This window comes from Perca fluviatilis, chromosome 16, assembly GCF_010015445.1.
Source record: "Perca fluviatilis chromosome 16, GENO_Pfluv_1.0, whole genome shotgun sequence".
NCBI classification, from domain to species: Eukaryota; Metazoa; Chordata; class Actinopteri; order Perciformes; family Percidae; genus Perca; species Perca fluviatilis.
Genome location: NC_053127.1, coordinates 2,272,647 through 2,287,381, shown reverse-complemented (window position 1 = coordinate 2,287,381; position 14,735 = coordinate 2,272,647). Strand labels below are relative to the sequence as shown.

The window sequence follows — 14,735 nt, the reverse complement described above, 5'->3', positions numbered from 1 at the left end:
ATCCATTGTTATGTCTACTAAATTATTTTAGATATAGTATAAGTTCAAGTCACCACTACCTCTGGTCAAAATATTGAATTAGTATCTCAATATATTGACTCAGTATCTCAGAATATAAACAAAGAATATCAAAGTAATGAGAAACTATAAAATATTGACTTAATCTCAATATATTGGCTTCGTATGGTAATATATTGATTTAGTAACTCAACATATTGGTTCAGTATCTCAATATATTGACTTAGTAACTCAGAATATTGACTAAGAATCTCAAAGCAATGAGAACATTCAAAATATTGACTTACAATCTCAATATATTGACTCAATATCTCAAAATATCTCAATATATTGACATAGTAACTTAGAATATTTACTAGGAATCTGAAAGTAATGAGAAACTTTAAAATATTCATATAGAATCTCAATATATTAACTTCTGCACACCGGCGTGCAAAGTATAACTTTGTATTATGAGTCTGGAGATCCTTTTTTCTTGTTGAAGGGGAAATTTATTCTTGGGACACATTTGTTTCTACTGTTTAAACTGAATTGTATTAATGTTGATAGTGTTTGGATGCTTTCAATGGTTTCTTCAAATTCTGCATTAGCAAAACACAAAAAAATTTATAAAATGATGAATCTTTACCCGGACAAGTGACTTTTGTTCATGGACAAGTGAAACGTAAATGTACTTGTCCGAAGGACAAGTGCCTCAAAAAGTTAATGTCAAGCCCTGTGTCTGTCAGCCTTAAAGTAAAGGAGCTGAGTAGGCAGGACACGTTTCCCAATTATTCAAGTCTTTCCTGAATCAACTATGAAGCTCTAGTGACAACATGAAGCTGAAATTATGTCAGAACCACTTTGTTTCTCTGGTTTTATGTCTGGTTCCTCTCACAATCTGTTACAGACATGTTAGTGGTGCAAAACCCCTCACAACTTAAAGGGGAACTCTGGTATTATTCACCCTGGACTCTCTGTCTCCATGTTTCTGAGTGTCTGATGGAACAACAATCTCTGAAACTGGTCCAGTATTAAACCAGAACCGAGCTGTAATGTAACCCTACAGGACTAATGTTCAGCAGCAGTTAGAGTCCACTAAAAGTTCTGTTTTCACCCACCAGACTCCATGTAAATAATCACTACTAAGAACAATCTAGACACGTCACTAATGAGCAACTATAGGCCGATATCAAACCTTCCATTTTTAAGTAAAATCATAGAAAAAGCGTTTTTTCAACAACTCAACCTTTTCGTATCGCTAAAGAAGAGTTTTGATGCCTTCCAGTCAGATTTTCGACCACACCACAGCACTGAGACGGCTCTTGTTAAAGTCTTTAATGACATCCACTTAAACACAGATAGTGGCAAAATTTCAGTCTTAGTATTACTTGATCTCAGTGCTGCATTTGATACGGTAGACGATGACATATTATTTGAACGATTGAAAAACTGGGTTGGTCTTTCTGGCTCAGTACTAAAGTGGTTTGAATCCTATTTAAAGAATAGGGACTACTTTGTGTCTATAGGGAATTATACATCTGAGCATACAAATATGACATGCGGAGTTCCCCAAGGCTCTGTTCTGGGCCCTCTTCTGTTCAACATCTACATGCTTCCACTGGCTCAGATTATGGAAAACAACAAAATAAGTTACCATAGTTACGCAGATGACACACAAATTTACATAACCTTATCGCCAGGGAACTATAGCCCAATACAACAACTGAATATGTGCATTGAACAGATTAATGATTGGATGTGCCAGAACTTTCTTAAATTAAATGAAGAAAAAACGGAGGTGGTTGTTTTTGGAGAAAAGGAGGAACGATTAAAGGTCAGCACTCAGCTTCAAACGACAATGTTAAAAACAACAGACAAAGCCAGAAATCTTGGTGTAGTCATGGACTCAGACCTGAATTTTAAAAGCCACATTAAGACAATTACAAAATGAGCCTATTATCACCTTCAAAATATATCAAGGGTTAAAGGACTTATGTCTCAGCAGGATCTGGAAAAACTTGTCCATGATTTTATCTTCAGTAGACTTGACTACTGTAACGGTGTCTTTACAGGTCTCCCTAAAAAATCAATCAGACAGCTGCAGGTGATTCAGAACGCTGCTGCTCGAGTCCTCACTAAGACCAAGAAAGTGGATCACATCACTCCAGTACTGAAGTCTCTACACTGGCTTCCAGTGCCTCAAAGAATTGATTTCAAAATACTTTTGCTGGTTTATAAATCACTAAACGGTTTAGGGCCAAAATACATTTCTGATCTGCTACTACACCTGACCCACACCCAGACCTCTCAGGTGGTCTGGGACAGGTCTACTTGTTGTCCCCAGAGTCAGAACTAAACAGGGGAAGCAGCGTTCAGTTTTTATGCTCCACATATCTGGAACAAACTCCCAGAAAACTGTAGGTCCGCTTCAACTCTCAGTTCTTTTATATCAAGGCTGAAGACCTTTCTTTTTGATCTCGCCTTTCTTTAAATAACCTATTTTATCTGCTTTTAAAAGTTTCCTACCTAACAGTGCTTATACTGCACTGTAAATTATATTCTTGACTTTGAATGTTTTTAAATTGTTTTTAATTGTTTTCTGAATGCTCTTTCATGTTTTATGTAAAGCACTTTGAATTGCCCTGTTGCTGAAATGTGCTATACAAATAAAGCTGGCTTGCCTTACTTTTAGCGTGTATAGAGCCAGCATATCTCCACCAGACTCCATGTAAATAATCAGGACTTTTAGCGTCTATAGAGCCAGCATATCTCCACATGTAAATGTGTGAATTAAGGGTTTATTTCAACCAAACCAGAGTGGTGATTGTTGGAACAGTGGAAAGATGAACCAACACGGCTTTTGGTAGTTTTATTTAGTTTCTGTCCACTTTGAATGAAGTGGGTTTTACGATGATAAAAGTCCTGATTATTTACATGGAGTCTGGTGGGGCTCTGTCCTCTATACGGCTAAAAGTCTACGTTTTTTACATGGAGTCTGGTGGAGATATGCTGGCTCTATACACGCTTAAAAGTCCTGATTATTTACATGGAGTCTGGTGGAGTTTGGTGATGGTGATTTCGGGGCTGTTTCATGTTAAACTAAAATGATCTTACTCTTTAACTAAAAGGTCTATCTCTGTAGGGATCCATCCCATAATGTTGTCAGACACTTAGAATAATAATCTGAGTCTGTCAGCAGCTGCAGGTAAATGTTGCTCTGAACAAAAGAACCGAATGTTCGTGTTGAGTATTTGTAGAAATAAAAGCAGTCTGGCTTCACATGGCTGCGTCCCAGAATCCTCCTGGTTATTACTGCTATCATGTATACACCATAGAAAAATACTTTAGGGAACAAAAACTTTAGCTTCACTTTTAGGGATTTTACTGTTACGATAAGAGTGGTCTGCAGCAGCATGTTCTTAAATAGATTGATTCAGTGTATGTGTGTGTGTGTGTGTGTGTGTGTGTGTGTGTGTATATTGTGTGTATGCGTGTGTGTTGTGTGTGTGTGTGTCTGTGCGTCTGTGTGTGACTGTGTGTGTGTGTGTGTTTGTGTGTGTGTGTGTGTGCATCTGTGTGTGTGTGTGTGTGTGTAAAGACGTTCATCCAGAGGTTTCTTAAAGGTGCAGTCCGTCAGTCTTCAGTTAAACCCTCTCGGCCGTCTGTGTCCCAGATGAGAAGATGGGGGTCCAGACGAGTTGAAACAGCTACTTTCAACGTTCAGAATGTAACTAAGTACATTTACTCCCTTAACGTTCAGAATGTGAACATCCTCGTGAGGTTATGTATGTGTGAACAGCAGGCACATCTATCAGTGTGTGTGTGTGTATGTGTGTGTGTGTGTATGTGTGTGTGTGTGTGTGTGTGTGTGTGTGTGTGTGTGTGAGTGTGTGCGTGCGTGTGTGTGTGTGTGCATGTGTACAACATGAAATATATAAAGTGAATGGCACAGCGTTTCTTTTTGTTTCGGCAGTGAAAATGAAGTGTTCATGCATCTACCTATTGTTTACGTGTTTGCGTGTGTGTGTGTGTTTGTGTGCTTTGTGTGTGTGTGTGTGTATATGTATGTGTATGTGCGCACTTTGCTCCTGTATTTCCCGGTGGTCAGTGTTTGGGTGACCCTCCAGCTGCCTGGGTGCAGTTGAGCTTCCTGAATCCAGGCAGGGTGACTCGTCTGTGGGTGTAGATGTCCCGGTCGGAGCCCTGGTTCATCCGTTTGACCAGGTTCTTCTCGTACAGCAGAGGGTGGTAGGCGCCGAGCGTGCAGGCCGCGTCGTAGAAGCGCTGGTAGTAATGACAGAGCTCCGTCTTCCTGCGGGACGGCAGGAACTCAGCGACATCATCAGGACCGTTCCTGGGCGGGACACAAAGGAGAGAATATATAGAGAGTATATAGACCTGTTTGGAAAGTAATATGACATGAGCAAAGTTTTATGCTTTTTTTGTTTTTGTAATTTTTCTAACGTGTTCGTTGCTTTATTTCAAAGTATTTTTTTTACATTTTTTTGTTGCTTTTTTAAAAATGTTTTTGGCTTTTTCTTCTCCCTTCTTTGGTCTCTAATAATCAGGGTCCAAAATGAGCACCATCTATCAACCAAATGCTGGTAAAATATGCAAGTGGCTCTGTGCATTTATGTCCCAGTAATGCTTGTTACTAACTTCGCTCTGGGGAGCTGATTCCCCGGAGTCCTTATGGTTTTTTTAGGGTGGCACCTAAATTACGGTTGCAGCTGTCGCCGTGCTCTTGCTCCATGTCCTGCTACACTCTGCTATGTCCTGCTATGTCCTGCTACACCCTGTCCTCTTCCACTGTCCTTCTACTTACCCTGCTACACCCCCTGCTTGTCATCATATTCTAACACCCCCCCACAAACCAAACCCAACAATACTTAACAACTACTATTTCTAGTCATAGTTCCATTATCTTTATTGTGACTATTGTTGCCACTGTTCATCACACTCACTCCCCAAATTGATTTGCTTCACTCATCAGCCAAAAAAACAATAGTAATCTATAGAGCTCAACAGTGTGATTCTGGAAGTAAAAGTCAGATTTGATTTTCTCCATAAGGATTTAGATCACCAGCCATGATGTCTAAACCATCCGGGGTAGACTGACCACTGCAAAGAACTTTCTTTAGTGGAGACGGAGTCGAGCAGCAGCAACAGCATAAAACTCACAGAGATCTTCATTCTGTTGTAATATGACTTTGTTTTCCCGTCAGGATGCTGCTTTATATAATCTTGTTATGTTTAAAGTGTGGTCCTGTTATTCAGTCAGGCTGTTTGATTTCAGGAAGGGGGCGACCAGTTTGGTCAGGGAGGCTGATGACCTCATGTGGTAAAGTTAGTGAATGGAATTTGGCCTGATGGTAAACAGTTTGCGTAAGTGATTGAGTAAAGGTCCATCCTTTCTGTGTATAAAACAAATGATTAACAGAGAGGTTCAGTTGTTTTCTTCAGAAAGTACTCAGGTCTTTTGATTTCATGTCATACTATTACGATAAAGCACATAACTATAAATAAGTGTTTTCCCCTATACAATAAGCACCCCCCAACACACTACACTTGCACTAACCTGCACTTCATCTTGGACTTTACATCTGCCCATTGCATATACTTGTAATTAAAATTTTTATTTGCAAATATGAAAACAGCTCATATGGTACAGAACCCATAGCATATAATTTTATTCTTTTGAAAACCTTTTTTCTAATGCAACTGTTAATTTGTATGTATTTATTTTAGGGCTGTCAAAATAACGCGTTAATTTCGATTAATTAATCTGAGAAAAAATAACGCTTTTAAATAAATAATGCAGATTAATCCATTCCATATTGACGTTTGACCCGGAGCCGTTCTAGCCACCATTCGACTGTAAAATGAAGGAGGGAGACGAGAATGTGCTGCCTGGATCATTGATTGGAACATTCAGCTACTTGTTACTTCTTCCTGCCAACCCTGGCTACCGAAATCTGGTGCCCCTGATATGTCTGCTCTTCTCTCTGATGCTCTGAAACAGACGATACAGGCAACACAAACACCGCTGCACCTGACGATAGTTAACACTATACTCGACAGCAGCTAACGTTAGCCTACCGCTAGCTATTAGCTGGATTAAACACTGTTAAAATGCTGACAGCTAACGCTAAACGGTGTAAAGTTTGACTGTGTTTTACTGTAGAGGATTCAACACCGGTATGTAACAATCTGCTAGCCTGACAAGCCAGCTGCCACTAGGGTGCGTCTAGATTTCTAGGCTAACAATCTGCAGCTGCCGTCGGAAAAATAACACAGACGGTGCGTTCAATGAAACTGGTAAACTACAGCCTCGTGGTGCATTTGAAGTTATTGTAAATGTCCTTTTCCCATCTGGTGGTTGTTTTTGTCGTTCAACAGTAATTTACTAGTGAAATAAGTTATTGTTATTGTTATAAAATCATTTAATTTTGACCATATGGCCTTAGCAATAAACAAGCCCTTCTTTAATGTCACCGACTGTTGTTTAGTACCCTTCTTTTTTCTTTTCTTTTTTTACTTTCTTAAAAAGTATCGGTTCAGGCACCGTTAATTATGTATGCAATTAATTTCGATTAATTAATCACAGAGTATGTAATTAATTTGATTACATTTTTTAATCGATTGACAGCCCTAATTTATTTGTTTTTCCTGTATTTACTGTATATTTTATGTGTTTAATGTTTGTTTGTTCATGTATGCACCACATAAGTTTATTATTGTGGCAATAAAAACTTTTCTGATTCTAATTCTAATTATTTTAGCACTGCTAACATTGCATATTTACTGTATGTGTCAACCTCTAGATAGAATACATTATATTCACAGCTTCAACATCGTACAACTTAACCAATAACCTAACATTGTGTATTATCAAATCAATAGCAACCACAACAATTTGTAGTTGGCTGAATCATAATTTGATAAAGATAACATATACTAACCTACCTGGGACAACGTCGTAGGTCTGTTTGGGACACACACACATATACACACACACACACACTCACACACACACACACACTATACAGTAACAGAGTTGGCTAACGTTACTTGGATTTGGCTAGCAATCATTATAGAAAGCCAATAGCAAACGTTAAATGCTATCTTACAAAGCTTACTTTTACTGTAACAGAGTATTTTTACAGTGTGATATTATTACTTTTACTGAAGTAATCTGAATACTTCTTCCACCGCTGATGTATAACTGAATGCAGACAGACGTGTGGACAAAAACCTGCAGAGGAGAGACAGTAAACCTCAGAAAGTAGACAGTCTCTGTTGTACGGGAGATAAATCTATAACGTGACAGAGGACTCATAACTCACACCCCTTAACACCCACAGACAAGACAGACAGACACACACACGCACAGACAGACAGACAGACAGACACACACACGTACGTACACGTTTTTATGACATTGTGAGGACCAGTGACTGGCAGCACCCTTTCTGAGGTCTAGAGACATGATTTTAACCGTTAAAATGATTATATTTCATGTAAACACAAAAATTATTAAAATAAATGTAAAACCTGAATCTTTTCCACACACACGCACGCACACACAGACACACACACACACAGACACACACAGACACACACACACACACACACACACATTTGTCGTTTAGACTTTTTGTCGCTTTTTCAAAAACAAAAAATAGTTTTTTTCAAAAATGTTGTTGCTTATATGAGTTTTAAATTTTTTTGCGCCAGTTTTTTTTTTCTACCGTTGTGTCTTCATGTTAAAAAACGTTCTCATGTGGAAATCATACACAGTTCAATAAAGAAGAATAAAGAAACGCTCACAGATGTAATTGCAATGATATATGTTTATTATTTGATTAAAATGACAGAAAAAAGAGACATTCAGCAACATTAATCAGTTTAATATTTGAAGAAAAAAAGATTCCTGTCGACAATTATTACTTATTATTATTTGGATGCAGATCAAATCAGATCAAATCAATGAAGTGCTATATATGAAGACTTGTTTAAGACAACAAAAACAGAGCTGCTGTTTCTGTCTTACATGGGGAACAGCAGATGACCACTGAAGGTGGTGGGGTGAGTTGCATCATCATGCATCAAACTGTACGCTACCTGACGTACAAACACAACGTCTCCCACCTCCAGCAACAGCGTAATGCCTTTAGAAGAACTTACAAAACCAGCCGCCTGACTCTCGTATGCCAAGAGAACATTCTCAGAGTTCTTGACCAACCAAGCACCTGTACCGCGGCCGCCATCTTCATGTGCAGCGACCATCCACTCAAAGTTGTACGCTCCTCTCACCGGGGCAGTGAACACACCTGTTGGACGTTTGTTTTTGTCATTTTAAATGGAAAATGAAACAAGTGTTTGAACAGCAACATACAAGTGAAATGTATTAGGGATGTACAATATATATCACATCTCTGAAACTGGTCCAGTATTAAACCAGAACCAAGCTGTAATGTAACCCTACAGGACTAATGTTCAGCAGCAGTTAGAGTCCACTAAAAGTTCTGTTGTTGCTGCTGACAGACTCAGATTATTATTCTAAGTGTCAGACAACATTATGAAAGGATCCCTACAGAGATAGACCTTTTAGTTAAGAGTCTTCATTCGTCTTTCCACTGTTCCAACAATCAGGTTTAGTAGAAATAAACACTGTTTATTTATTTACATAATGTTTTGCAAAAAAGAAATAAATTACTTTTAAAAATTCAGTGTTTACCCTTGTTTTTTGGTAAGTACAACGTATCATAGAAACACCAACCATATCAACATCGCTAAATATTGGAAATCAGCCAATATGTTGATATCGGTTCATCTCTAAAATGTATTGTTAGAATATCAGAGCTACCTGTGTTTGAGTTGTAGGCATTTCCGATGTTGGTCTGGACGTATTTGTAGATCAGAAGAGTGTCTGTGGTAAAGGGTCCAAGGTTTAATTTGCCTTCACCAGCATGCAGAGAGGCTGAGAATGCAACCTGTCGGACTGAGAGAGAGATAGAGACAGAGAGAGACAGACAGAGAAACAGAGAGAAAGAGAGGGGGAGAGAGAGGGGGGAGAGAGAGGGAGAAACATAGAGAGACAGAGAGAGACAGAGAGAGAGAGAGAGAGAGACAGAGAGAGGGGGAGAGAGAGGGAGAAACATAGAGAGACAGAGAGAGACAGAGACAGAGAGAGAGAGACAGAGAGAGGGGGAGAGAGAGAGAGACAGAGAGAGTGAGACAGACAGAGAGAGAGAGACAGAGAGAGGGGGAGAGAGACAGACAGACAGAGAACCAGAGAGAGACAGAGAGAGAGACAGACAAAGAAACAGAGAGAGACAGACAGAGAACCAGAGAGAGACAGAGAGAGAGACAGACAAAGAAACAGAGAGAGACAAAGAAACAGAGAGAGCAAGATAGACAGAGAAACAGAGAGAGAGAGAGAGAGTGAGAGAGAGACAGAGCGAGTGAGACAGACAGAGAGAGAGAGAGACAGAGAGAGAGAGAAATGTTATTTTAAAAATCATCAAATATGGGCGCCCGGTTAGCTCAGTTTGTAGAGCGTGCGCCCATATATAGAGGTTTACTCCTCGACGCGGCAGGCCAGGGTTTGACTCCGACCTGCGTCCCTTTGCTGCATGTCATTCCCCCTCTCTCTGCCCTTTCATGTATTCAGCTGTCCTGTCAAATAAAGGCCTAAAATGCCCAAAGAAACAATCTTTAAAAAAACAAATCATCAAATATTAAACTGATCATTTTGAGTCTGATGTAATCAAAGTAGGGCTGTCAGCATTATCACGTTAAGGGCCGAGCATAACGCGTTAATGTTTTTTAATCGCATTAATCGCATGCGCCATTTATTAATTTATTTTCACTTCACTCGCCTTCACGTGGTGCCTAACAGGCTACTATTTTGACCCTTTGCAGCACCTTTACTTATCATCAAGCTGCCAAACTTTCTCCTAACACATCCTCCTACTGCAGGCTGCAGCATGATGGAGAAACACAGCAGAAACACAATTCTGAATGGAGCTTTAACCATGTTTAAGCTGGATTAAACACTGTTAAAATGCTGACAGCTAACGTTAAACAGTGTAAAGTGTGACTGGATTTCACTGTAGTGGACTCCTAGCCTCGTGAGACCGTCCTGATCTCGCGAGCTCCAGTTTTCCACTCGCAGATCAGTCTGGCATCTTGAGATAGAGAAAATTTGGAGCCGTTAGCCAAACGACCAACCAATCAGCGTTGGTTTTAGACAGATGGTTTATCCAATCAGCTAACCAGTATTTTCAGACAGCGGTAGCCCCAATTCTGTTAGCCACTCGCTAATGCTTTTTTTCTCTTGGATCCTTCTTTTGGAATATGGTCCAGAAACCTGAAATGGGGCCTTTTATTCCTAAATTCTCGTTACACAAACGGCAAATCTCCTTTACCGACATGTTGCTTGCTTGCAGGAGCTAACGAGCTATGCGTTGCCTGCAGCAGCAGGGGTGGGCTTGTGGTTGTATTTTCATACGCTTCGTGGATCTGATTGGTTGATTTGGCCCGTCTATCACCAACATAGGTGATAGACAGATGGTTCATCCAATCAGCTAACCAGTATTTTCGCCCCTTCCAAAAAGTTCTCCAACGGAAAGTTCCCAGATGGATATGCCGAGCAAATGCGAAGCAATCCATCTGGCGGAGTCAGGTTAGAGGACTCCAACATTGGGACATAACAGTCTGCTCTGCAGCGCAGCAGCGCAGTAGCTGAATTAAACAACACAGATGGTGCATTCACTTAAAACAGGTAGCCTCGTGGTGACTGTTGTTTAGTACCCTTCTTTTTTTCTTTTTTATTGTTTTGTTTACATTAAATAAATAATAAACTAATACAAATCTTAAAGTCAAGTTCATAAAGTAACTTTCTTTGCATTCATTTGATTCCCAATCAAGATACAATGGTAATAATTGCTTTCCATTGTTAATATGTACTTAAAACAGTTCTGAAATGCGAAATAATAGAATTTTAATCATGTAATAAAAAATGCAATTAATCTCGATTAAAAATAATTAATCGTTTGACAGCCCTAATTCAAAGTGTTTAATTTACTACATTTCTAACAAGGTTTAGTATTTAGAAAGCAGGACATGTGTTTAAAATTGAAACAGAATATTTAATTGGTTTTTGAGAATGTTATAGTTATGGCAGCCGGCAGCAAGAACAATGATCAGAGAACAATACCTAGCTGTTGTTGCTTCTGGTTGTCCACTTCAGTCTTCAGGTAGTCCACTTCAGTCTTCTGCTTGTCCACTTCAGTCTTCTGCTTGTCCACTTCAGTCTTCAGGTTGTCCACTTCAGTCTTCAGCTGTGCTGCTTGTTCTGCAAAATCAGAGACAGTTCCTTTAGACATTGCTCTAGAGCTGCAAAGATTAATGGACAACCTGATCTCTCACATTTTGCACTTACTGCTGCGTCTTGTGTAGACTGTTTACATATTTGTGCTCATCATCATATGTTCATTGCATGTACTGGTGTTATTGTTAAATACATTGTGATTACATATTTCTAAAATTATATGTTTTTGTTGAGTTTTTTTGAATATTTTGAATATTGCCCCCGACAAATAACCCATATTACAAAAAAAGACTAAAACAAAAAGAAACTAACGGTACGTGCTGATATTGGATTAGTAATTATTAAATTAATCTCAAACTATTGTGATAATCGATAAATCAGTTTGAGTATTTTTTTATGATAAAACAGGTAAACTTGTGTGATGTCAGCGTGTTAAATATCAATATGTTCTAGTTTATTCTCTCCTCTGTGACAGGAAACTGAATATCTTTGAGTTGTGCACAAAACAAGACATTTGAGGACGTTCCTCTCGGGCTTTTTGGGGAAACACTGATCAACATTTTTCACCAATTAGAGAATAAACAAATAATACATTTATCCCGAAAATCGGTATATGTGCAGCCCTACTTTGCTCTATACATAGAAAAATACAGATTTCTCTCCTTTTAGATATCTCTGAACAGCTATGACACGATGTACAACAGTTCATTACTGTACCTTGAGTCTGCAACAATCTCATGTCCGCCTTCAGTTGAACCAACGAGGCGGTCATCTCTCTCAGCGCAGCGTAGATGTCTTGAGGAAAAGTCAGCTGGCTTTCAACACTTTCACTTGCGTAGACAGAGCCGACCAGCAGCCAGAGCGTAAAACTCACAGAGATCTTCATTCTGTTGTATTATGAATTAGTTTTCCCGTCAGGATGTGGCTTTATATAATCTAGTCTTTCCTGTTATTCAGTCAGGTTTTTCGATTTCAAGAAATGACGGGGCAACCAGTTTGGTCAGGGAGGCTGATGACCTCATGTGGTAAAGTTAGTGAATGGAATTTGGCCTGATGGTAAACAGATGGTCAGTTTGCGTACATGAGTGAGTAAAGGTCCATCCTTTCTGTGTATAAAACACATGATTAACAGAGATGTTCAGTTGTTTTCTTCAGAAAATACTCAGGTCTTTTGATTTCATGTTATGCTATTACAATAAAGCACATAACAATTTTTTTTATTTAATCTCCAGCTCCGTCCCGCTCCCTTTGATTTCTATGCTCTATTCTGTCCCGAACACGTTACAGACAGTGTGATTGACTCCTGTACCGAAAATTGTCACCCTCTAGCCGGCAGTGTAGCTCCTAGTGCACCCACACTAATTTTTACCATAAAAATCAAGGCAATGAGAAAATAATCCCGTATTTGGGTAATATTTGACCCAGAATTAGAGTTAATTTCAATTATTTCAGTTGGATCAACTGAAATAAACCAGCATTTGGGTCACTGCAACCCAGCACATGTTCTGTCCCATAGATGATAAGGAGTCGGGTAAGGTTAGGGTTATTTTTAATAATAACAAACACACAACAGTTTGGATCGTTTCTAAAGTGTGAGGATGTTCTTTACTTTTAATTCTTTAACTACATTTTCCTGATGATACTTACAGACTTTTACTGAAGTAACATTTTCAATGCAGGACTTTTACTGTAACAGAGTATTTATACAGTGTGGTATTACTACTTTTACTGAAGTAATGTGAATACTTCTTCCACCGCTGATGTATAACTGAATGCAGACAGACGTGTGGACAGGAAGCTGCAGAGGAGAGACGGTCTAAAAAAGTAGACAGCATCTCTACTGTACATGAGAAAAATCTATAACGTGACAGTAAGTAAGTAAAGTTTATTTCTATAGCACATTTAAAAACAGCTCGCGCTGACCAAAGTGCTGTACATAGCGCATTAGCCACAGGGTAAAAATATTTAATAAAATACACTTACAAATCAGTGATTTAGGCTAAAATGACATCAAAAGACAAACAATTACAAACATAGCAGGATAAGACATTTAAGATGCCGGGAAGGCCAATGTAAAAAGGTGAGTTTTGAGCCTGGCAAACAGAGGACTCAAAACTCAAACACACACAGACAAGACAGACCAGGGACTTGCACAGACATTTGGAGGGGCCATTGCTCTAATCTGGAAAAAAGGCAGTGGTAGGCCTCATCTTGAATAGAATTATTACAATCTGAATAAAGTAACTTATATGTTCCATCTTGAATTGGCGCTGTAATGGCGACAGGCAGCAGAGTGTAGAGAGTGTTGTCTTTTAATGTTTAACCTGGTTTTAGCGTCCCTACTTACTTGGATTTTTAACTGATCTGCGTGTGACGGTCATAACAATGACTCACCTCAGTTTGATGGGATGTTTTATCCTTTTTATGCTCTTATGCAAACTGTTGGGCATACTCTGCAAACAAAAGGAGTCCCCACAATATACCCGCAAGTTTCTCCTGTTCCCGTGAATCTCGATCGCGGGAATTGGGAACTCCCAGGCGGCTCTTTCCACCTGAGATCATCCGTCGGCAGCCCCCGCAGAGAACCGGAGTTGGGCACCCAGGACAGGAGTGAGGAAAGGGGAGACGCAGCGGTGTATGGCAAAGATTGAAGCGACAAGGCCATCGTCGGATACCCCTTCTTTCAATTATCCTCGCCAATGTCCAGTCCCTTTGAAATAAAGTGGACGAGCTTCAGGCAAAAGTAAAGTTCCTTCCAGAATACAGATCCGCCTGGCGCCTCGCCTTGACAGAGACGTGGCTCAAAGATCAGGATCCACTCTCTGATTTAGAGTTGGACTGTTTTGGGGAACCCGTCCGTCTTTACAGAGACTCCACAGTGACGGGAAAATCACTTGGTGGAGGCTTATGTCTTTATATAAACAAGAAATGGTGCAATACGGTGATTGTCAGAGAAAAACTGTGTACTCCTGATATCGAACTTTTATCTGTATCTCTACGCCCCTTTTATCTGCCCCACAAATTCCCACAAATTTGGAACACTTGTTTATATTCACCCGAAGGCCAGTGCCGACCCAGCACCGGGCTATGGTGAAGTGGTGCGGCAGCGCGGCTTCAGGGATTTTCACCTGAAGCACCAAACTTCGTCATGGGCGCATTTTAATAACTGTAAGCCAGGAAGTCGGCCCCTATGTAATTTTTATCAATATGTCACCTGTGCAACACGGCGGACCAAAAAGCTGGACCTCTGTTATGGATTCGTCAAAGGTGCTTATAAATCCTACTGCAGAGCTCCACTTGGCATGTCCGATCACATCTCTGTTTATTTGGTTCCGTCCTACAAAGCGATACTGAAGAGAAACAAGCCGGAACGAAAGTTGGTTCTGGTTTGGTCAGA

General features: G+C 39.7%; 1 protein-coding gene across 1 annotated transcript; it reads right to left on the bottom strand.

The window, feature by feature from the left end:
• Positions 1–7,894: 7,894 nt before the first annotated feature.
• LOC120543942 (complement C1q tumor necrosis factor-related protein 3-like) lies at positions 7,895–12,360 on the bottom strand. Its single transcript, XM_039777370.1, has 4 exons — positions 12,056–12,360; positions 11,225–11,362; positions 8,870–9,004; positions 7,895–8,333 (listed from the first exon to the last, which is right to left on the bottom strand). Exons 1-4 carry the CDS (start codon positions 12,222–12,224, stop codon positions 8,050–8,052), a joined length of 726 nt encoding a protein of 241 aa, XP_039633304.1. The 5' UTR covers positions 12,225–12,360; the 3' UTR covers positions 7,895–8,049.
• Between the last annotated feature and the right edge of the window lie 2,375 nt (positions 12,361–14,735).

What these genes read in the sequence shown, in the direction of transcription:
- LOC120543942 (XM_039777370.1), bottom strand. Translation starts at nt 12,224, where the DNA reads ATGAAGATCTCTGTGAGTTTTACGCTCTGGCTGCTGGTCGGCTCTGTC. An exon ending in GAGATTGTTGCAGACTCAAG is followed by an intron (nt 11,363 to 12,055) that starts GTACAGTAATGA and finishes CTGATTTTGCAG; the next exon opens with AACAAGCAGCACAGCTGAAG. An exon ending in CCAGAAGCAACAACAGCTAG is followed by an intron (nt 9,005 to 11,224) that starts GTATTGTTCTCT and finishes TCTCTCTCTCAG; the next exon opens with TCCGACAGGTTGCATTCTCA.